Below are 25757 nucleotides of genomic sequence, written 5' to 3' on the forward strand. Positions count from 1 at the left end.
CCTGATGAGGAGAGGCAAAGGGCTGAAGGGGTGCTCAGTAAGAACTGAAACGAAGGCATGGCTATCACCACAGTGCTTGCCCTTTATAAGGGATGATGTAGCTGTGTAGAACTACAGCGGGTAAAGGAGCCACTAAAAATGCTCTCTCTATTAGCAATAGCACTGGAGCACACTAAATGACCACCGGGGCGATGCCCACTATGTGAGCAGGAAAACAGTTGCAGGGGAGAGGACCTGTCAGGCGTGCGCACACTGAGCTATGCCCAGGCTGAAGAATGATTAAACAGGTGCTGGTTGCTGACTGGTCAGTACAACCCGACCCCAAGCTGGCCGCCCACTGAAGCCGTGCAAGAATACAGCTTTTGTTAGTGATCTTATGAGACTTTAGGAAGGCCATCGTGGGAATGGAAAAAAAGTCAATAAAATAGAGTGAACACATCAAAGCAAGGCTTACACAAGTCCTAACAAACAAAATAGTTTCTATATACAAGGCATGCTAAATTAAAATGTGTGACGCTCAAGTGTGTTTTTGAGAGGAAAAATAATACCTCATACATTAAATTTCAACCACTCCAGAGGAGGTGGTATGATACATCAAACAGCCAAAAGCAGAAAATGAAAGTGTAATACTCTCCTGGGCTGGTGTCAAAGCCCATTCTATGTATATTTTAAAGAACTAATAATAATAGACCTCCCAGACAGCTAAAGAGGCCTGTAAATAAACCTAAAAAGACGACCTGCAGGGTTTCAGTTTGTCGATTATTACAAAAAACGCAGAAAAACCCACTGCGACAAATTCAGAAGTAAACAATGCATGTTTCCTGTCACTCTTGTTCTGCAGGTAACCCAACATATTCAACAAAACATTCACAAAAAATGACATGCATATAATCCTACCTTTCTTTCCTCAGAATCATGGGATATCCATCGAACCACTGCTTCAAATACATGTCTTTCATTGCCAACATTTAGTTTCTCGAGGGAAATGACCTCCTTTAATTTTTGGTGGCTTAGTTCCAGGAATTCTTCTGTGTTGCTCACATCTCGAAAATGAGTTTCAAGGAATTCGGTAGCGATGTAATAAACATGGTTCAGGCAATAGTGCAAGGCAAAGTCCCGAATACCAATACAGTTCTCTGCTGCGATACAACGTTCCAAGAATTCACAGCACAAAGTCTTAAGATCTGTGAGTAGAAGCAAATCTGCTGCTTGCACTACATCTTGAATAGTCTCATCGCTCAACCTTATCTATCGGAGAAAACAATTTAAAAAGTTTAAATGTTAGTTGGTACAATACAAAACAGCATTCAGACCAGTTCCAATGATACATAACATATGCTTACAAAATAATACCAGTGCAGCATTCTTTGAACTTTTCAAAGTGGTTTAAATAATGCTCCATGCAGTAATTCTGCCGTTAAATGCTACAAATAGAGAGATGCAATCAAGAAGGAATTCCCTCTTAAGATTCTGTTGGGCAAATCCTTCAGTTAGAAAGAGCATCCTTCCTGCTACCATATCAGTTAAGGTAGGTGCTGATAAAAAAGTCTGCTAAATAACTCATTTCGGTCTAGGACATCAAGATTTGTGGCAATACATCATGCCCAGAATAAATGGTATCTCCTACAGTCTCAGAGAGAAAATGGTTGCAGCTCAAATCTATTAAGGGTTGCAAAGCTGCTACCAAATATTAAGTCCAACTTTCCATTGTGAGAAAGATCATGTACAAATGAAGGAAGTTCAAGATGATTGGCAATCTACCCAAAAGGGTGTGTCCAAACAAATGTGCACAACGATCAGACTATGTGAGGCTCCTAGCAATGGCAAACAGCCACTAAGCACTGTCCACAGAGCTGCAGGTCTTCCTCAATAAGCCGAGCTCATTACTCCAGTATTGTTTCGTGGTGGGCTAGCCAGGTGGAAATCCTTTCTTACCAAAAAAGAACAATGCTGCATGTCTTACGCTTGAACTTAATACCTGAATGAACCACAAAACCTCAGGAACAATGCCTGCTGCACTTCATGTCCAAAGTAGAGTTGTTGTGACTCAACTGTACAAAGGCATGATTGACGGAAACTAAACAATGCGTATCACCACAAGAACCTCGTTTCAACTGTCAAGCAGGGTAGTGGAAATGTGTTGAGTGGAGTATGATTTGCAGTGCGGGCCTGGACGATCACTTCATAATCATTAAGTCCACCAAGAATGCCTCCCTATCAGTGCATTCTAGAGAGAAATCTGAGGCCATCTGCCCAACATGCAAAGGTTAGTCAAAGGTGGACCAAGCAACAAGACAATGATCCAAAACACACCATAAGAACGGTGACTGAATGGATGAGAAAAGAAGGAGGTATGGGTGATCAAGATTTTTGAATGAATAAGTCAAGGTCCAGATCTCAACCCCATTCATATGCTAAGACGAGACCTACAGAAAGCTGTGCATAAAAAAATGCTTTCAAACAATCCCTGTGCCTAATCAGTTGTGTGAGGAGGAGTGTGCAATAGTTAATCACGTGCAATGACTAAGACTTACCAGGAATGCTTACTTCATGTTATTGCTAGTAAAAGGGGCGCATACCTTTGTTTAATCAGGGATTCACCAATTTTTCCGCACAAGGCTTCTGAATATGGTCGGAGTTATTTACTAAATAATGCCAACTTAGATTTGTGTCTGTGCTGTCTGTCACAAGAGATTATGTGTACCATCTGTTGGGACTGGATGATGACTAGATGAAAGTTCGATGTCTTAATATGTAAAACCAGAGTTGTATTTTTTTTTCACAGCACCGTAATGGGGGTTACTATCAAACATGATACTCCATTCACCAACCTAAGCACATTTCCTTAATGCAAATGACACCTTGAAGAGCAGATCAATATCACAGAAAAATACTGACGACCATTGTATACCTCAGACTATGTTGCAAGTATGCGAACAAAGGAATAGTGAAAAGTTGCAGGAAACCACACAACAGTATATCTTCCAACAGGTCATGGGGTGCTCACTTCAATGTCCCTCTGCGTAGATTAAGTTACACATTACAATCACATTACAAATTATCCACATTCAGATTTAAGACTGGGCAATCAAAGTCACAAAAAGAAATGTACATTGTCATAGTATTATCTATAATATGTTGCAGGCTATTCAATAATCATACAAGTCTATCCATTCGAAGCTTTATAAGTCACTGCATTTGAATCTCTAAGGCTGAATATTCCAATATTCACACCACACTGAGATCCTCGGCATGACTGTGTTTTGGCAAATCATTAATGAACTCTCTCACACGGTTCATGAAGTCTCATTGATATTTCCCCAAGAAAACAGTGGCACTTATGTTTTTCAGGTTACTTGCAGACGTCCCACAAGCATTCCCGACTGACACATAAAACGGTTTGCTTTCACTCTCTATAAGCGTACAATGGTCTCGGGTGTTGAGGCAGGTCTTCTTACTGGCGTCTCCCTTATTGAGTTGGATTTAGGATCGGACTTCAATAAGCCACGATCCTACTGAGGAGCTCTGTACTTTTTAATAAGGTGAAATGTTCCTGCCTTCCTTTACAGTACCCGAAGTCAGGCATTTTTCCTCTGCAATGTCTACTAAACTTCCGACTAAAGGGAGAAGAGGTTTTGGAGATGAACATGGTTATAAGGTCGTTAGAGTAACTGCAACTTTAAGTTGCAGGGTTTGCAAAGGTATATGCAGCTTGGTAGGTCCTAAGGCCAAGAACTTGTGGACTGTGTTGACGTCATCTATTGGGGAGAAACAAGAGGAAAAAGCCATTGGGGAGGAGGGCGTATAAGAGGAACTAGTACCATCGGGATATGAATAGGGCTCTAACCCTTTCTGGGGTTTTCTGTCCCCCATTTTATTCTGGGGTTGGACTGATGGCACTTGTGGAAGATGGAGGTCTAGAGGAAGAAGATAATGGTCTCTCACTTCGTCCCACTGGGGACATAGATGTTATCTAGCATAACATTCTACTTGGTGATAGTTGAAAGGGCCGTAACTACTCTGACAAGGGGTATTCAAAAGGTATGCTGTATACGGAAGACCTTTGTGGCAGTGGATGCAGATGTGGATGTGGATGTGGAGTGATAGGTGTCAGAGAGGCCTTGCAACTGATTCTGGTGTAAGTCGCCTTTTTTTTGGAGTTGGCATAATTGAAAACGTGCAGAACCTCAGACTGAAGTTCTTCAAAGACGAAGTTAAATAAGGCGAAGTTAGCCTTGGGAGTGCGGAGAACTCACTGAGGCTATGGAGATGGTTATAGTGTCTGTTGTCATCATACGAGCCAAAGCTGATGAACAGGGAGACACCTAATTGTGGATCTTCAAAGGCAATGTTTTTTTTTTACATTTACCGGCAAGACCATTTTGATGACAATGGATAGGCATCAATGGCTGTCTCTCCCACATCAATAGTGATAATGTCAACACTAAACTGTGAGTCTTTGATGTCAAATTCAGGAGGCAGATTTCTTGTCTGAGGAGTAGTCTCTTTGGTGTCATGACACTGAAGCTGTTTAGGAAGATGAGCAGGTCAGTGCCAATGCTCCTGACTTTGTTAACTTTGAGGCCGATCTTGAGCGACATGGAGAGAGATGCTGTTGGAGGTTATCCTTACTACTCGGCTATCTCTTCTTGTGTCTCCTCCTTTGGGAGTCTTTTACAGGATCAGTGCTCTTCTAAAAGTGTGCATGGGAGGATGTTTCTCAACCCTTTTTCTTTTCCCATTCCTCTTAAACTTTTAAGTATCCCTCTGAGTCGTATTCATTCCCGGACTTTCAATGTCCTTTTGAGAATTGTTGGCAAATAGGACATTCCTTCACTGAATTTGGAGCCGGGAGAGACATCCCACAGAACTTGGGTGGGTGACAGACCACCTTCTTCCTCCAACAGGTGGGACACTTCTCTAAGACAGAGGTCATTCTGACTGAAGAATTATGTCAAACACTGGCAAAAACACTTCATTCAGTAGTAGGATTTAAAAGATATCAAGTGAAACTGAAATATCACAGGAAATGGCAAAGATTTTAACAAAAAAAAGGGTTGAAACTTCATGTATTCTGAGATCCTATGCACAAACGCCAGAAAAAAAACCCAGACTGTGTGAGGTAACTGCCAGTACAATGCCTCATCAGTAACTACGCTCCTAAAAACTTAAAGGGACAGGATAACCTTTTATCAGCTTTAATGCAGGCCTATCAAGCTGCATTTGTTCCTTCATTGTGTACACTTTCAACACCTTTTGCAATGTGCATGCCGCAATGCAGCCTTGAATTGAGGGGAAAGGTGTGGCGCAATAGGCAGAGTGGCTGACTCCGTAGAGCGGGGCTCACATTTCGATCGCCAACGAAAAGCTCAGCTCCAATAACTTGTGATCTGAGCAACGGCTCACTTAATCTCCCCGACAGTTCCCAGTGCCTTGGAACCTTAAGGGATGATATGTTAGCGCTTTACAAATATGGATTATTTATTTAAATACTGTGGGTTATTTTATTTTTTACTACAGAAAGGGAAAAAAATCACTTTTGAGGGCAATCTGTGTTTATATTCAATGGGAAAGAGTTTATGACGATCAAAGAAGATCCTACAATGCAGAACCAGCATATCTGCGAAGGGAGAGGTGATGAAATTTGTTGCTGCAGTGCCAACAGAACACCATCGAATATCAGGGAATATTGAAATATACAATATTATTGTCCCTTTTTACTCCTTACCAGAATTCAAGTGGGATCACATCATTGATCTCTACTTCAAAATAAATTGTACGGAACAGGCTCAAATTTTTAAGAAAGAGTTCGGAGTTGCTCACCATCACTGGGCAAGGTAGTATTGGCACTGAGAAGTCTGAAAATCAACACTGATACCACATGTGCAAAAACAACAACTATCCTTCCTGCCACCATTAGCAATGCTAGACATCAGAGACACCGGGCTACAGACGGATGCCAAAAACAGAAAAATTATTCCACAGCTCTTTCTAATCTGCTGCAATTGCTCACATCTACTGGAATGGTTAGTGTACATGAATCAAAACACAGGCTCTTTCACTTTTACCTTTTTCACATGAATACACTATTCTTTTTTTTTTTAAATACTATAAATGTGGTGCTTTCTGGAAATTGACAGATAAATATATTATTAAATTGGACATTCATTCATTGTCTAGGTACAACCCTCAAATGAAGCCTATTCATTACTGCCCGACCATAAGTGCTTTAGAACGCAAACACTTTCAAAGCCCTAAAGTAGATCATAAGCGGGGCAATTTACCACACTATGTATTCAACTATAGTTTCATCTCAGACGGTCAAGCAAAAAAAACTTTTTTTAAGTCCATAGATGGCTCTCAATATCTATAGTTGGTACCTGTATTTAACCATAGTAAGTGTATACTGAACAGTGCTAATGTCATAAGGAATTCTGTATCAGGACATGGAGGTTCAGATTATGAAATGTTTTTCATTTACTCACTACACAGTACCCTTACACATACACTCACTGAAAAACTGCACTACCCACAACGCTTTGGGCTCATGGCATATATTCAGCCAGTCAACATCCTAGATACAGTCTAAAATGCACACGTGAACCCCTGAGAGCTTCCTCTTCCTTCGCTAGTCAACATCCAGGAGAGTGCTAGTTTTACTCATGTGCTTAGAGACTTTTAGTTCTTTCTGAACTGCAATTTCAGTAAGCCATTAAGGGGTAGATGGTTCCCCAAATGGAGAGCATCCGCTAGTGTGCAGGCTTCTGACAGTAGTCAAGTTAGTGATTCATCCAGTTCCCAGTTATGACTACCCATGGGGAGAAAACAGAGTACTCAACCTCTTCCTTTCATGACCAGCTAAAAACAACCTATTCAGAAATGTACTGGCTGCCAAAGTGACAATGTTGCTCTGCCTCCTATCATGCAAAACAGTATCAGATGTTAGAGCTATTGATTTCATGGACTGTAATTTTATTTCAAATGGAGTCATGTTCTGCCAGGAGGGTCAAGAGCAACATTTGGTCTATCACGTGTCCAACCTTTTCACGATTAACTGAAGTTTTGTGTGATCATTTGCCTCAACAAGTACGAAGCTGTCACAAGAGTCTTGTGACCTAGAGGAAGGAAACAAATTTGGATTTCTGTTAAGAAATCTTTTTATCCAGTATCATCACTCACGTTGAACAGTGGGGTCAGATGGGTAATGCAAGGGGCAGGTTTTTGGTAATCGCTCAACCACAGGGGCTTTAGCTTCTCAGGCCTTCCTGGTAGGCAGCTACCTGGAAGACACTATGAAGGCAGAGAAGTGGTCCATAGAGTTGATATTTCAGAAAATTATGTTCAAGCTTACTAAGAATGTAGCTTCTTGTGTGGTGAGTAAGCTTTGAAGTCGCTTTTTAAGATCATGTGTGTCCTGACTTACAATGTAAAATTTCCTAGCTATGATGAAGACAAGTTAAGATTGTATTAACAGCAGGAAAGTGAGGATTATCCCACCCATCGGTGGTCATAGGTCCACCATAAGAGGTTGACAGTTCAGACACCTGGTTTTAATACAATGAACATTGTGGTTATGATGTATTTGTTCTAGAGTGTTTGCATCAAATGTGTGTTAAGGCCGAGTACTATACACGTTTACAATAGACTGTACAAAACCGAAACATACCTGTCCACTGAAGATGTAATCCAGTATCTCTTTCATAATGGCAAAAGAAATACCTTCCAATTCGATCCTGTATATCGACCCATCATTTTTGGGAGGATTATAGTTTAATTTTGTTCTGAAAGAAACAGCAATATTTCAAAAATATTAAAAGGTTTTGCAGAATATAATATATGTAAACAAAGTGGAATGGCATTTAAAAATAATGCAGTTTAATTTGAGTAGAACAGATTAAGCAAAGAATGTTTGATCAGTCAAGCAGATTTGATTTACTCCACCAAAAACTTGCAATCCTTAAGCAGGAATCAGGGGGTTTTCTTACAACGTGCAGTTTTTGGATGACATATCCTTCCACATCACTTGACAACACCTGCCAAGCGGGAGGGTGCTTTCAAAACATAGCTCGAGCTGTAGTTAATATGAAGTACATATTTTGTTCATACAACCCAAACCTAGCTGATAAAAGATTAAAAAACAATAAAAGTACTGCACACGAGCAGGGGTTTACATTAATGTACAGAAGAATAACACGCTGATCTGTTTAGCAATGCAGAAGACCAAACAAAAACCGACGTGGCACAATCCATTTGAATAGGGAGGACCTAGGAACGGGTCCGTAAACAATGGTGAAGGGGAACGTACATAAATCTAAATTAATGGTATCTAGGATTAGAGAAAATATCATTTCACTACAGCTCTGACACATACAATAAATAGTTCGATAAAACTGTAAACTCTTGTCTGAAGTCACTGATAGGTCTATGGATCCTCAGTATACGAAAAACAGAGCATACATTTAAAAACGACACCGTTCTCTTATCTTGGATAAAGTGGTCCTTAGTCACAACACAGAAGCTACACAGCAAACCATGTGACTCACTGTGATTTTTTACAGACTGAAGAACACCCAGTCAGCTAGCAAATAACTCACCACTTGTCTCATTCGCCACCTAGACGCTGCATGTTGTGCCATTTATTTCCACTTTGCTATCAGCATGTAACTACTGAACACTCAGCTCAGAAGGCAACAAAATACAGTATATATAGAACACTTCATCGAGGGGGTGTGGGGGGGGGGATCATAGTCATATTTTTGTTGGGTAACAGTGTGGAATTGTTGTGAGAACGATTTCTAGATTCTTTAGCTAAACGCCATTCACATGGGCAGCTTTGTTACATTAAATATATTGCACCAAACATCCTGAAGGTATCAATCATTAGCGTGCAATATATATATATAAATATATATATATTTTTTTTTATGTCATAATAAATTGCTAGTTCCAAGAGATTCTGTAGTCTTGCTGCTGAGTACTTCCTTTATCCCTTTGCTCCCGAGGTGTTCCCCGTCCGTATGCAGAGTTCTGTGTTAGATGTTTGGGGCACTTTGAGAGCAAATCTCCATCCATTCATTAAAATCTTTATTACGGCCACCAAAGTAAACTCTAATTAAAAAAGCATTAGGTTTCTACTGTTATCAGCACATTTTAAAAAGGAGCATATATTAACAGTTCGCCGGGTAATCCAACCGTTGCTGTATGTACATGCCACCACCGAGCTTCGAATGCCCGATTCCTAATGATGGGGATGAAGTACTGCTTACTAAATTCATAACAAAATTTACAAGAAATGTGAAATGTAACAGGCTCTGAGGTGATAATTCGAGACATGGGCACACCATAATTTTGGAATGGTCAAACTGTCCAAAGGGAAACCCAAATGCCATCTCACAAAGTCCAAATGAAAGCATGCGAGTAGCATTCTGTCCCATGAGGAGTCTGTCCACTCCAGACATGGCGCCATGCCTGGTGAGCTAAGTGTAGTAATGTATTCCCTGACAGTAGGTTTAGATGACTCATTCTCCTCACTGAGATTGTGCTGTTTAGTTTTATACAAGGTTTTAACGCAGGCCTTATTTTTGGACAGAGTTCTGGGTATATAAAAAAGCTGCGGCTTCCCCCAGATCCACCAGGGTAGATTTGACGAAATGTAAATATGATTTATAAAGCGCAGCTCATGCAAGAGGGCGTCTTGGCGCTATAGAAGTCCGACCTAGGGCAGCAACAGTGTCCACTATGGGTTGAGCAAGTGTGTAGGATGCTTTTTCAATTCTGTGTGAAGAGGCAGGTTTTTAGGGCTTTTCTGAAACTGAGTAGGGAAGGGACTGTTTATAGACTCAGTGGAGGGCTATTCCAGAGCATTGCGGTGGTCCTATAAAAACTCCTCGCTCCTCAGGTGGCCTTTCTAAATGAGGGAACCACCTTGTTCCTGGCAGATTATGAGCGTTGCGCTCTTGCTGGTATGTACCATTTAAGTTCTCTTAAAATGGTCAGGCCCGAGTCGATTAATTTAAATGCCAGACAGAGGGCTTTGAACTTGCATCGTTGTCTGACTGGCAACCTTTGCCGTTTTGTGATGGCTTCTCTGGCCAATTCATATTTGTGAATTTTGAAGATGAAACGGGCAGCAGCGTTTTGCAAAATCTGGAGTCTTTTCAAAAGACCTGATGCAAGAGTAAGGTAGAGACTATTGCAGTAGTCAATCCTTGTGAGGACCATAGCCATAGTTACTGTTTTTAGAAGTTCAGGGGACAGGAATGTTTCGATTTTTTTTATCATCCTTATAGAGCAAAAGGATGAACATGTAATTTTGTTGACTTGCTCCTTGAATTTCAGTTCACTGTCTAACATGAATCCTAGGTTCTTTACTTTGGTTGAGGGTGTAGGTAGTGAGTCTAGCTCTGGCGACCACCATATACCTAACTAATCCAGGGAATAAGTAAACCCCGGTCACAAGATGAACAGACCTGAATGATTTCCCTGTTAAAAGCTGCATGTGGATTGCTCCAAACTGAGCACCATAACAGAGGGGCGGCCAGGTTAAGAGAGTCCTCCAAGCAATCCATTCCTAGTTGTTGGTGCAGAATAATGGTGGAACAAGTAGGTTGGATGCCCAGGAGTCTCCTTAACACTCGGTTTTGTACACCCTGGATTGTTTTCCGATTAATATGTCCCCAGGTGCCTGATCCATAAATTAAAATAGGTAGACACTTTCTCCTATACATTTCCAATAATGGGGCTGCAGGTTTTTTCCCTCAATACGTCTGGCCATGTTATAAATGTACTCAGAGCCTAAACAATTCTGGTGGATTTTAGCCACACAAACACCCCAATTCCCCTTCACATCAAAAACAACCGCCAGGTAGGAGTAGTCCTGGGTGAGAGCCCCGGTGTGACCTTGTCGCTTAATCCCCCTGCATCTTGGTCTGTTATCAGATTGTGCGTCATAAAGGTTTTTGAGCGATTAGTAGCAGACCAAGGGAGCCCATTAAAGTGACAAATTCATGGAACTAACAATTTAGGCCGTTGGGGGTTCTTGATAACAGAACAGCATACTCCACATATAACAGGACGTGAACCTTTCTGCGGTCAATGGAAGGAGCATCTGAGATTTTAGCAGAAAGAGAGGTACCTAGGCCTTTATGTACAACAGAAACAGCAGGTGGGGGCTAGGACGCAACCCTGGTGTACCCCTTTCCCTATCCTAAACCAGTCAGTCCTCTCTCCTGAGGGGCCAAACCGAACTGGCAGAGAAGTCCTAACAAAGAGCTGTCGGAAAGTGAACCAGACCACCATCCACCCTCATGTCAGTCAGTATTTCCCCAGTGTTTAGACCTCACCACGCTGTTGAAGGCGCAGGAGAGGTCCATGAAGGCCAGGCAGATTGAGCCCTGCTTAATAATGGTGTATTTACTAATCAGCAAGTGTAAATTTAAACATTGCTCCATCAAGGCACTTCACGATACTGGCCCAATGGCTCTCAGACAGAATTTCCGCTGGTACACACCTTCTAGACCATTATGCTCTTCTGGAGCGATGAATGTAGAAGTACCAAGTTCAAACTAGCCCGATGGGGTTGCATTGGTTTCGTGACCTGTACGACTAGAGTGTGGAACTCTCTTCCTTTAGAACAAAAAAATTCCCAATCCATCTTACACTTTAGGAAAAGCACTGAAAATATGGCTCTTCTAACATCAAGGGCACACTTGTACCTAGCCCGCCTTCCTGATCTTCCCTTGCAGCGCCAAGACACCTTCGGGTACACAAGTGCTATACAAACCCCCCATAACATAACATGCTTAACCCATACTGCGCCTCCAACAGAATGCCGGCCTCCCAAACTCAGACCAAAAGGCATGCCAAGCAAATCTTCAAACATTTTTGTCCACTAAAATGTATCCAGGCCAGAATTTCGTCTTTTGACCAATATCTTCATTAATCTAATGGTACCCCTGGGTTTGTGGATTTCCCTGGATGGAAACAAGAAAATAGCCAAAATAGTGTTTTTTTGTAGGAAAAGTACTGTGCAAGCACATATACATTGAATTTCCTAAACTGGCACCAATAACAGGTTTGAAGTGCTAAGATCACCATCTTCGCAGCTTTCAGGAACAAGCAGATTTGTAAGGGAACATGTATTTTTTATACCAGTCTTTTTGCATTTTTCTAGCTGGATGTCCTTTTCTCCTATTTTCTGCAATTTCAACCTACTTGCAGGTTGAGGTAGAAACAGGTGCAAAACCCATAGGTAAACCCAGAATGCTATAAATGTCTGATCTAGACAAAATTCCAAATTCAGCAAAGGGTCATCTGTGTAAATTGCTCAATGTTTTCCAAAGGAAACTAATCATTAAAATAAAGAAAATGAAAACAAGAAGAATTAAATAGCAATTGGTGACCTTCTCATCTGTAATTGTCAGCTCTGCTGGCAAATTTACAAAAGTAACATACAGTTACGTCTGTCAGACCCTTCAGGTAGCAGGGTTATATCGCATTTGTTGGTTGTCCAAAAACACACAATACCCAGAGCTACCAACTGAGCTGCAACTTGCAACAATATCTCATAGTGCACTCCCCATGCAGCAATTTATATGGTAAAAACCTTATGAATGAAAAAGGAGTATGAAGGAGGCTTCATAAGAATACTTATTTTAGCCCTGATTAGATTGACAATAGTTTTAAATGAGTGGTAGTCACCAGGGGTGCTAATACAGTAATTTTATACAATTGGCTAAATGTATACATACATTATATTTAATGAGATTTTAAATCAGGTTTAATTTGATGTGTGGAGCCGTTTAACAACCTCTGAATTTGAGAAATTACATCATGCACAATGCATTTTTAATTGTGTGTTTTTATGGTCATGGTTATGACATAATAATGACTATTGAACTGAACCGAGTATGAAGGAAAGCTATGTATTTTTTAAATGTGCACAAGATATTGAGTTTAGGGATAGTGGATATTTGTACACCTCTGAATTTGGGTTATTCGTACAACCATATCAGTCAAAGGGAATTTAGTAAAATGTGTTCTTTACAGCACATTGGCTTACATTTAGAAGGTTAAAAATTTGAGACAAATCTAATTGGTATATGCTCTACTTTCCTGTGCTCTCACACTTCTCCCGATAAAAAAAGTACCACACGTGTGGCAGAGCCTAGAGCCCATGACTCGAAAATCCCCAAAATGCAGAGGGGATACATCAAATTTCTGGCATGAAAAATTACCCTTTTTGGCAATGTGGTTAGCTGTGGATTTTTGAGCCCGGGCTCAGCCCCCAACCAGAAACACCTACTAACCTCCCCCCCTACATTTTGGATAACTAGACACCCAGAGGAATGTGATGTGGTGGCACTTGAGAGGATCCCCCACGTTTTCGTACCCAAAATGTCCTGCAAAGCTCATCCTTTATTTATAAGTACGCACTTTTGTCACATTTCTGTGACTGAAAGGTTTCCAATCTGCAGAGAACCACTAAATTCCTACCACTGAGAGTTCCCATACTACTGATAAAAACAGTACCCCACTTGAATGTCTAGGCCTAGTGCCAGGAACAGGAAAACAGGGACCGTGCAAGGTGTTCCCTGGTTTGATCTGTTCTTGTCGCGTGTGTTAGCCCAAATAGTGCAGCCATTCAGCATGGCAAGTGAGAGGAAATTTAGATTTACCCTCACTGTTGGCCCATATGAATGTAAATTTCTTCTCACTTGCGTAAGGAGGGGGATTCTCCAGGCCCCAGGTGGACAGAAAGAGTGTTGGGGCTTTAGAGATCATGTGACACTGTCCTACCGCTGGTATCTTGTGGACTTTGTACCCCCTTGCTGGGGCAAATTTATGGTAAACCCCAGTCTGCACTCATGGAGGGCAAAAAGAGTGTTGTTCACAGGGCTTGTGTCTGGGGAGAAAGAACTTGCTCAGTGGTCCGCTCTCTTCCCAAACAGTAAATTAATTAATTCCCTGGGGGCCTAGTGGGCTTTCTGCCCCCTCTGCAGGGGGAGGCTTGAGGGTGGGGGTGTTGTGGAAGGGAGGGGTTGGGGGGAGAGAGCAAATCAGGGCGCACACGCCCTATATTCAATGGGTGGCAGAAATACCAGAGGTAGGGGGAAGAGCGCTCCAATGTTGAGGAGGTCACTCCCCTCCAAACAGTAAAAAAAAATATTCCATAGTAGTTTAGTGGGCTTTTTCCCCCTTGCCTTTAAATGTCTCCTCAAAATCCTCAGTGAATGGGGAGTGGGTTAGGGGTGTTACACTTTTAGGGTTCATATTTTATTGGTATTGCTCTTCATTTTCTCCTGAAAATACATGAAAATGGTCAAATTCAATTGATGTGTATTGATGCGGCAGAAATTTGTTTAAAAAAAAAATCCTCCGTGAAAATGCAGCAACTTAAACAGAATTAAGCCAACTGCTTGATACATTGTACTTAATCATGAAAAATAGAAGTTCATCTAATTCATTTCAAGTATGTAACATTTACTTTTCATGAAGGTTTTATAACCCAATTTTTAGGTCTCACCTGAGACAGCGCATTCACGGTCGCTTGTGAGATTTATTGATAGCTTAAAGTGGTCTTAAAGCCCAACCATTGCTTACCATTGGTTCCTTCACCTTCATCGCAACTCTTATTTGATTGCTTCTGATTTGTTAGTGTGTGTGTGGGCTTCGCATCCTCTTCTTGTATTTGACGCTCCCTGGAGTATGGTCCAAGTATTTTTGTCCTTTCACTTTCAATTTGGGAGCGGTTTCTTGCTTTTCGTTGAAGGTCTGAGAGAGTGCATGTGCTTGCAAGCTGCTTCCCTCATGTGCAGTCTGTGTCGCTCGCTCACTCATCTGCTTCTCACACATATGTTTCTGTCTCCCTCAATCGTTTACTAATGTAGCCCCAACCCGCTGTTCGTGTTGGTGCTAGCACCCTTCCATGATCTGAATTATTGTTTGCCCCCTCTAGCTGACAGTGCTGTTGCTCTCCGCAGAGGCTTCCTCCCACTGTCCATGTTGTTCCTGGTACCCCTTCCCGCCCCCCTTCCAAGCTGCTCAATGTTGCTTGCCCCTTCCCCACTGTCCATGTTGTTGCTTGCCACACCAGTGGCCACATCATAGCACTTCATTTTTTTAACACATCCTCCATTTAGCACGCCCTCCCACCCTTTCTCTGCGCTTCCATCCACCCCGCCCTCCTGCCAGAAGTAAATAAATAAATATAAAAGCACTATAACGCAAGGAGCGCAGACCAAGTCATTGCACTTTTTTTATTTTTTTACTTTCAGCCATGCTGCACGGAAGCTGCGCTGATGTTACAACATGGCTAAAAATATTGACAAATCCCATACCTTAGGTAGGCGAGACATACTAACTTTACCAATGTTTAGTCACTGTGAATCTGATTTGAGAGAAGTGTACAGTGCTCACTGTACAAGCACAAAAATCGTTAAGGCTGATCATTGAGGAGGGAAAAACAAAGGTGACATGCATATTCAGATTCCTCAGCACAGGGAGTTCTGCACTGCGTATTTTTAAGAAAGCAAAGTCATATTGCAACATACAACAAGAAGCATGTTCGAATGTGAATGCAGCGAAACATACAGCGAGTCCGCAAATAGTGAGAATTAGGTCATTTAGCAGAATTTTTGTCTTGCACATTTATTTAATCAACCATCAAAGTGCTTATAGCATCTGTTAAGGTAAAAAAGTGCTAACACCTCAACAGAGGGGTTTGCACGTTTTTTTAAATTGTAAAATAAATGTGACATGGGTGACGAGGCCTCGCCCTAAACAAAGGAGTTGCAGCGTCTGTCCACACCCTCCTGGTAAAGTGCCAGCATTTTGAAGCCTCGAGCAGCAAACGACTGTAGCTCCTCCAAGAATACATTACCGAGCAGATGTCATGTAATGAGTAAACGCAATTTAAATTAAATAAGGCTTACTGTACAGAGCAAACGCTGCTTCTCCTGGACTATAGGAACAGGGCCGTATGCTCCTGACATCTTTTCACTGCTTCGAAGGTCATTGGTAACCAATTCACGTTGACGTATACGGGGAGACATCAACTGTTGAGATCAGTCTTAACAGAAATACCTGGATTTCCTCTTGAGCCCAGATTTATTAGATAAAATGTACCTTCATGTTAGCATTGCGCGAGATCGGTTTAGTTTAACCTCGGAAGGAAATGAAGTAGAGTTCCTAGGAGTGGGCAGGCATTCCTAACGAGGCCAGGGGTTACAGGCCACATCGTTAATTACACATGGTGCATTATTTCCAAAAGCAGTTTTCACAGGCTCGTAGTTATACAGAGTACAATCGCCCAGGTCACACCTGGAGGAGTTTGTCCCCAGAAATAATAGTAATCCATATTTGTAAAGTGCAAACATATCACTCCTTAAGGTTTCAAGTCGCTGGGGGTAGTCAGGGAGGTTAAGAGAGCTATTGACCAAAGTCATATGATGCTGAGCAGAGCTGCTGCTGGCGCTAGGGATCGAACCGCGAGCCTACCATTTCTGAGTCAGCCACTCTAGCCACTGCGCCACACCTATCCATGCCAGTACAGGCAATGGCTTAAGAGTTAACATGTGAACAGCAGCAGGTCTTGGTGAAATGATACCATCAGTCTACTTACTGATTCATCCTACTCACCAGCGGCGGCTCTTCGAGCAGTGGAAAAAGGAAAAATAAAATGATAATAACTGTTGTTATCAATTTTGTTTTATGGTTTACTGGGCGGAGCTAGGCTGTTGTGACAGCCAGCAATGGGAGGAGTGGTGGGCACCTTAAGAGCGCATGATGGTTTGGCTGGCAGTCTTGGGCTGGCCAACCCATCATGCGCTCTTTGCATGTTCTCTCACCGGAGAACATACCCAGGCCCCCTCGGAGCGCCGAACCAAGGCGCTCAGACCAATCGCAACGCAGCTGTAAGGCAGCGTTGTGATTGGTCACGCAACGCAGCTGTAAGGCAGCGTTGTGATTGGTCAGGGGAGCCCGGGTGCTTCCAGGAGCCGGGGAAGAACAGAGGAGAGGCGGCGGCCGCCGTTTTGAAGGCAAGTCTTTTTTTAATCTTTTCTTTGTTTTGTATTTTAACCCCTCCCCGGCCCACACCCTCGTTCCCTAGCAGCCGCAACTGCTAACTTCTCTTCCTCAGTAAACATGTGCAGTCCGTCATGACTGCCCATCCAACTCCCACCCCATTCTGCATAAGGAATGTGTGAGAGTAGTCCTTGGTTTGGGTTACCACAAATATATATGTAGCACCAATGTTGTAGGCCGTTACATAAGGTTTAGTGCTAGTTAGAGCTCCTGCCTTCCCCGTCTGCCTCCCACATGCCACACTGCCCTTCAATCCTTTATCCCCTTCCGCAGAAACCATTGTACAGCCAACTGTGTTTGTATTGGGAGTGAAATCACAAGCTTGAAGGAGCAAGAATGATCATTTAAGTTCACCTTTCCTGAAACAAGCCAGTGCCAGCAGAGTAGCGTGGCCTGAGAAAAGAAACAAGTGAACAAAAAACTGGGGCAAGAGCATAGTCAACGTTTCTCACCAACACAAAGAGATAGGCTGCCTCCCCATCACTCCATCCTCTGTCCTGCAAAGCCCCAAAATCCAAAACCCAGCATTAGTCCCTGATTGGTTAGGGGCCATCTAATTACAACCAACAAAATTAGAGTGCCAGTTCAACTTTATAGCTGCTTGCTATGGAGCTGTATCATGACAGACCGAAATGCACAATTAATTGATGGATTCCCACCAGAGGTTTGGAGGCAACCTTAAATAAGAGTGGTCAGTTGATTGATACCAAACTGTCAACGTTTCTGAATAGAAGCTCACTTCTTTGGCTTATACACGAAAGAGCTCTTTACAAAACCAAAGGCAGGAAACATTTGCTGTCCTCCCTGAATAGTACGTACAATAATAAACGACTGAAGAAGGGACTTTGCTGATGCTACTGCACCCTGAAGAAAAGTCGATCGCTTGCCTGCTGATTTTAGATTACGAGTCCAGTCGGCTGCAGTGAGGAGCTCTGTGCTAAAAATGAAGGCCTGTAACTACTGCCCAGCACAACCAAGGTTCTAACACCATCTGAGCTATGAGATGTGTTGTCAGAGTGAACAACCAGGCTTATCACCAAGAAAGACTGCTTAGCAACAGGTCATCCATTTCCCCTTTCGTCATCCCAAACGTAAGTGTGAGGGCCTGAGAGCTTATGCTAAGTGGTTGTGTTACCGCGTTCCTCCCACTGGTGCGGATGCGACTTTGAGAGCCAACGAGCCACCACCCCTTTCCATCGGGTGCCACTTAGCCTCTGAAGAGGCACCCGTGAAAGCAAGGGAATCACTCTCTTGACCAATGCAAATGCAGCCACTCCCATCCGGGATTGGAGGAAATATGAAGGAGAAGCTACCTGGCACACTCTGGGGTACTTGGATTAGGCCAGTCTCTGGGCAGACTAACGAACACTGCATTTTACCCAACTTCTAGGAGAACAGAGTAATTTGAATCGAGAGTCGTATACTAAATTAGAAACCTAGCTTGGTAAGAATTGCACTTGCAAGTTTGTAAGCACATTATCTCCCGAGCATAAAACTTGATGGTCTTTGCGTAACCTTACCACATTATGGATAATACATCTTAATTTCCAATAAATTACTATCGCTCCTTCTTAATGCAAATAAAGTCTTAAAGTCTATTTTTTTAAGAGAAATACCAATGCTGGAACATGTTACCTATTGCAAGGGATGACAACTGAAAAAAAAATCAACGTTCAACCAAACATGATTTATTTTCACACTGATGTGTTCTTTGCAGGCCCAGAAGGATTCTACTACATATGAGCACACTTCTTTCCCCCACCCCCGAGAGAAAAAGGGTGTGTTGCATCACCTGCATGAGAAACTGCTACTCCTTTCGCATTTTAAAAACGTACAGAACCTTTTATCTAAAGTCACTGCCAGTGTGACACAGAAAGCTAGTAGACAACAAAAAGCTTTGCTTGTAATGGCTTTCAGTTATCATTTTCTACCCTTTTGCCCTATTTCTTTTTCTACAGTGACAAATGTAATTCAGGCTGCCTAAATCTATTTAAAAACGAACGAAGATACAATATGTGGTGTATGTGAAGTGTGCCTGGGCGTGTCTGTGTTTCGATGGGAAAGGAGGTGAATAAGCATCTGTATGGTTGGGAATCAGGAGCATCATAAACCCCCCACTTTAGCGGCTTGAGCGGGGATTGAAGGTGCCAGAGGGTAGGTTTGTGTAACATGAATAATTTAAACTACCGTTTACCGCTCCTTTGACTTTGATCAGAAGCTCATAAACACCTGTTCTTACAGTGGAAGAGAGGGAGGAATAGAAAGACAGATTGGGAGAAAGAGGGCATGCTTTATGTAAGTTTGCCTTCAGGCTGGTGGCTTCCTTAGCGCCATGATGCCCACTTTCTGGGATATTTGCGCGCTTTGTAAAAATATAAATCAATCATTAAATCAAAGTGGCTGCATAATAAAGTCCAACATTGCAAAAACAGATTTGGCAAATGCATAAAGTACAGAAAAGCAAATCACTTGTGAGTGCTTCCAACCAGAGGATAGGCTAGAAATGCTGGAGGATCACTAAAGATATGTCAAACATGACTTGGACATGATTATATACATTGATCACTGCCTTTAGGGGGTTCTTCGGACTTGATATTACGTACAATCTATAGATTTGCCTTGCAACAGTGAAGCAACTGGTATTCCTTAACTCAGGAGTGAAATGCCTAAGCATAAGGTGCATGGGAGTTGTGCAGCAAACAGAATAAGATGGAAAATGGGCTTTGGACTGCACCTCTTACAGATGAAGGAGAATAGTTCAAAAACGTGTCTCAAGGAGAAGCTTCAGAGCAAAATCATAACTTATCCGTAATGGACTAGAAAAAGATTTAACCTTTTGCTAAATCTTCCAAATTGGCTAAATAAAAAATACATTGCAACAGTTTATTATTAAGAAGTTACAGCTGCGATACTATGTTGGAGACTAATGTGAAAGTTAAAGCAGACTATATATCCTTTGGTATGGCATAACCTTTGAGCTGCAACCTCAAACCTGTACTATAATGGTGTAATAATCTCCCCGACTTCTTGGTCCACACCGACTCAGCTGGTCACCTAATAATTCACAAGAAAGACTTTTAAAAGCATCCAGAGCACAGGGTCCCATATCCCTATGGCTGTGGGTACTGTAGTGTATTTTAACACATACAAGCTACTAAGAACAACATAATTCTACAGTAGAAGACAATCTGGGATCAGGGGACATTACGAACACACACTCCAGTATTGGTGGTGTATATGTGGACATGTTCCTGTGGATTCCACAATATTGGTATGAGCCAAAAACAGATCCACATCTTGGAACATAAAAGCATAACACGTCATCACAAATTTAGTCACACAGTAACACATTTTGGAACATTCACCAGAAGAAATCTCTTCCCCTAGAAGAGATACTAAGCCAGCCAAAAGTATTCTGCATAGCAAAGAGAAGTGGGATTTCAGAATAGGTCTGATGGGCTTGGCATGAATGACGACACAGAATGTGCTCCTATGTAGAAGCAATGGTGCTAATGCCACAGTGAACTGAGCCTTTGCTAAATGAATAAGAACATATGGTCATCACGCACAATCATTTTGCAAACTACGAGATGCCAGCATTTCTATAACTGTTTTATCATCCAAAACAGGAAATAAGGTTACACCTATTTATGGAAGGCACTGGATGTGGATCAGGAAAACGATTATGTTTAAAAAAAGGGACATTGATTTGTTACTGATCGACATCCAGGCTTCAGACATCAGGCCCCTTATATCATACCCTGTGATCCATCATACAAAAAAAACATTTATCATGCATTCTGTTAAGACGACCCATACACAGGCATCTGGTTAAGTTCTCTTTAATGAAGCATCCACCATGTAATAGCTCCACCAGCTTTAACCCATCTCCTCAGCAACGGATTTCCTGGTTGGCTAGTACAACTTACATTCTATATGATGTACCCAGGAATCTGTTGGTTAACTCCCTGTTAAACAGGTAAATATACAGAAAATAAGTATAGGCCACTACAGACCTACCTACAGACCGGAAAGGGAGCGTAACACGTAATACAACCACCAGTGGTGGAACTAGAATACATACTCTGATAAAGATATGTTGAGTAAATACACTCAAGTAACCGCAATCTCAAAGGTGGACTAGGAATAGTAAAACTGGGTGTTCACGACAAAATGCCATTACTCACATTTTCCCAAATTTACATTCCTAGAACAGTATTGCACGAAATCCTTGAGGTAAGTAGGTCTTCTAAGTCAGCCTGCTGCAAGGGGTAAATCCAAATCTGGTTTAGGCTCAATTCTACCACCCCCCTCAAGATTTGCAACCGCTCCATATGCACTGATTTTGGTTACATCCTGCCTCACTTACACCTATAAAGTTCCTTTTGCGAGGTGTGACCAGAACGGAAAGACAGACTTTAGGATTCCGCTCAGGACGACACTAGTAAGCCGAATTTACGAGACAGAGATTATTTAGTGCAATACCCCCTTTTTATTAAAGCAAGTATTTTACTAGAAAATCAGCTTATTGCCATTGGTTTTATACCTACAGTCTTGCGCCTATGTATGGCTTAAACCTACCTCCCCCTCGAAGACCCTTTGACTGCTCACCCCTCTTTAACACAGAGAGACAAGGGCTAAAAGGGGACTACTTGGCTCATTTACTCAGGATAGTAGGTCAGGCCCGGGTCAGCTGGAGTAAAAGGCCACAACCCCATGGTTGGTCCGAGTAAACCCTGCTTGCCCTCTGAAAAGGATTATAACATGGGATTGCGGTGCTTTACAAATGTTATCACATAACATAGGATGATGACGATTCATTTCTACCCCACCCTCCCCTTTATTGTGTTCAGTTACCATCAGCCTGTGCTGTATAATGGCCAATAGAAATACCATTACCAACATACAAATCTGCTATGTCACCACCAGCAGCACTAGGTACTTGCGTCACGCAAAGGACTGGTGCACCAGGGGAAAACCTATGCACAAACACACATAATACTGCATAGGCAGCAGCAATTCTGTGTTCCATAACGCGTGCTGAACGTGTAGAACAGGGCTGCACAAGTGTCATTTGCCCCAATACCCTCAACAGTTTCAGACAGTAGGGTAAACCTGGCCATACATTATACAATAGAGGCGGCAGATTAGCTTTGAAAAGACAGCGGGCTGCCAGTGTAAGTTGTAGAACCACACGGAGGAGGCACAGTGTGGTAATGGTGTCTTTTCTTTATTTTCAGCATAGAATTTAGAACATTCTTATGTCATTTAGAATTTGCATATGTAAGGTTTAGAATGTATTGATGTAATTGGGTCTTTATATATATAGCACTTAATAAAAGCACTTATTGTATAATTTACGCCTCTCTTTACACACAGCATTAAAATCTACGGTGCAAAGTGCAACCCTCCCCGCCCGATCAAATGTCTTCTATTGAATGCCAACCTTTACACGAGAGTCCACTGCTCCAAAAAGCAGGGAGACAATAATAAAAAGTAAATACATAAACAAACAAACAAGCACCGTCCCACGGCCCTGGTCTAAAGGCGAGGCCATTTAGCATGGAAATGTCTGCTTACTCATTTCCTTCTTGTGATCATTCATTCATAACTCAACAATGTTTGAAAGGCGCAGCACACAGGAATGTGCTACACTTGTTCAAAGTACGGCGTATCAAAGTGTTCAAAGTACGGCGTATCAAAGTGGTGTAATCGGTGCGACCCCAAAACCACACAAATCAACAAGGAGCGACTAAACCGGAGTGGATGACGGGTCATTTGTTTCTTTCTCTTTGTCTCTAGACACATTGAACTGCTGAACCTCGGATTGTCCTGTTAAAGTCTTTTGCTGCTTTTCCAAAAAGTGTTAATGTTAGCCCATCAGCAGAGAGATGTAGGCATTTGTATCTGAAATGCTGTCTCTGACCTCTCACCCACTGGGCAGTTTAACCCGTAATCTCCTACAAGGAAAAAAGGCAATAACTAAGTCATATTTTGCATTTCACAAGTCGGCACTTTGGCACTACGAGGCAGAACAACAGCATTGTTTTCAGTCAGCAGTCTGTTACACTTTGGGTTTGTAGTTTTACGTTTAACACTTTTGTAATATGTGCATAATATTAACATATAAAGTGATGTTGGCTAAAATGTCAAAAATAGCAGGATGTGCTATAGATGACATGGAGCCACTTTTAAGTTCGGTTTTAAAAATGTACAAAGTTTTCTACTCCATTTAAAAAAGTGCTTGCTTTGGGTGTAAAAACCAAAAGTAAACTCTGCTGACGTATTTTATGAGTTCCCTCTTTCATTCACACTATGCATTAAAGCAAGCGTTGGCAAAGCAAATCAGTTTATCGAATAGTTTTTTATCGAGTTTCACAATACAATAAAGGAGCAACATGGACAGGAGCAACACTACCTCCTCTAACACAAGGATACGTAAAGCACAGGTGGCTGTAGCAGAAGGGATGCCACACAGTTCTCTCACACATACAGAACAAGAGCAATACAGGTGGCTCACACACTTAAGAGGGAGTGTGAGGCGTTCAAGGATTGTTTTACGCTCTACATAAACAGACCAACATACAAGTACAAAACGCCTGCAGAAATATACCAAACCTCTTATGAAATTAACATGCATTTATGTACTCAAAAGATGATGAATCCTCACCTACCTAGAATGCTATGTAGCATCAGTAGGTTCGACATCAAGTACTGTAAGCATGCAAGAGAACTTCTGTTCAGTGGCTGTACAGTCTTTTACTTATGGGCTTCTTAGTTTGACAGCTATTGACATTTGTGTTTGTAAAGCTGGTAGATCTATATAAAAGTTGCATGCGGGTGAGCCAAAAATATTTCACAGGTATATCCCTACCACAAGATTAAAAATGTAAAGGTCAAGCCATGGGCCCTGCTTCTCTTTTCCTTTTTATTCTTTTTTTTTTATTTAGAGTTTTATATAGCGCGAACTAGACCTGAAGATTTCGGGTATCAGAGCGCTTTACAGAGCACCAGTTCCATTACATGAGGACACATTCATTAGGTCTCGCACCTGGCAATTACAGCGCGAAACGCTGTCTCGCCTGCGAGACCTATAGTCACTGGCTATGCTTTCAAGGAGACGGGCATGCGCAGCATGCCGGAATCGGATCAGGTCATGTGCCCTTCTCCGGTCTTACTTGAAAGACACACACACACACACACACACACACACACACACACACACACCCACCCCACCCCCCACCCCCTACCCCCACCCCCCCAGTACAACCAAGCCCCACTTACCGCTTCGGCGCCACTCCTAACTTCTGCAGCCTCCATGGGGCTCTCACTCAGGCAAGGGAGCCCCGCGTCACCACTGCTCCTCTGGGCCAGCCCCTCCGTGGGCGCGGGCTTCCTGCAAAAGACGGAAGTCCCGCCCCACGACAGGCGTGACGCTCCCAAACTTCCGGTTTCGGGATGTGCGCGCTCACGGCTTGTTTTTCTTGCATTAGGGCACTTTTCAGTCCACCGGGAACAATGGTCGAGGGCGCAAGGTCACTGCAGCGGTAGGAAAAACTGCACGACGTGGGGCGCCGAGGCAACTGCGCTAACTTTGAATAACTATTACTGCTGGCACCGTCATTGCGGAAGCGGCATCTCTTTTCTGCTGAATTTAGAGCGTTTCTTTTTGCTTTTCTGGTTTAGGAATACTTTTAATTTGTGCTGGTCATGCTGCGTTACCATGTGCCCTCCCACACTGCAATGCTAATCGTCCCAAGCCCCCACCCCCGTTGATTTTACTACGGCCACTAGCAGACACACTGTTCTTGTTCTAATAGCTGCAGCATTGTCACTCTTGAAATTTAAATACGAGTATTCCGCGCGCGCCTGTGTAATGGGAACCCTGCTAATGCACCGAGCACACGCTTAGCTAGAAAAGACATGGTAACAGTATATGCGTCTTCGGTCCATCAATGCCCCGAGCACGAAACGAGCAAGCCCCCCTCCCCTTCATGCTTCAGGAGCAGAAGTTATCAGGTCCGGTCCTTTCACAAGCCCACCCTGGAAACTGCACAGTTATCAATACACCGGGCTCGTCGAGACCGGCTGCCCCCAATTACCAGAATACACACACGTTTCCAGCTATAATTTCAGAGAAAGCGAAAAAGAAGCCTCTCAGAACGAAGCCAGATACTTGACTAATTATTTCGCTCAAAGGAATCAAAATAAACAACAAAGACCAACAGCACTCACGTCCTTCACTGAGTACACTACAGAGACCCCTTGGGATCACTCTTTGTTGCAACAATACAACAAGTAACATCCCTACAAGTAAGGACTATTGGCTGTCAATGGTTGTTAGTTGCATAAGATAATTAAACAGCAACTATGACTTGTTTTTCCAGTCAGCAGAACTGTAATTTTGTTGGGAACTCAGCAGGGTGCCGGTTATCATCACTGGGGCCATGAGTCCACCCGAGGGTCTGCATAGTTTTAGGGTATCAGTCCGCCCTAGTGGCCCTTCATCGGATCCAGGGTGGCTCCTTCGTGCTCTCATTGATCCGCCCGAACGTTGATCCGATCACTGGGGCCAGGAATCTAACTGAGGCGCCCGGGAGTGGTTGGGTGTCATTCCCCTGGCGTCAGGGCCCATCTTCGGCATCCGTGTGGCTATAGAGGGTCGCCAGCAC

General features: G+C 42.6%; 1 protein-coding gene across 1 annotated transcript in view; it reads right to left on the reverse strand.

Annotated features, from left to right (window-relative positions):
• The window catches only part of GAN (gigaxonin), a 320191-nt gene that overhangs the window by 229863 nt on the left and 64571 nt on the right, over positions 1-25757 (reverse strand). Inside the window, exons 2-3 of the mRNA XM_078670190.1 lie at positions 7667-7781; positions 898-1248 (exon numbers count right to left, since the gene is read on the reverse strand). Of these exons, the coding sequence (XP_078526316.1) occupies positions 898-1248; positions 7667-7781 (466 nt within the window). The remainder of the gene's footprint in view (positions 1-897; positions 1249-7666; positions 7782-25757) is intronic.

Source organism: Lissotriton helveticus, chromosome 12 (genome assembly GCF_964261635.1).
Source record: "Lissotriton helveticus chromosome 12, aLisHel1.1, whole genome shotgun sequence".
NCBI classification, from domain to species: domain Eukaryota; kingdom Metazoa; phylum Chordata; class Amphibia; order Caudata; family Salamandridae; genus Lissotriton; species Lissotriton helveticus.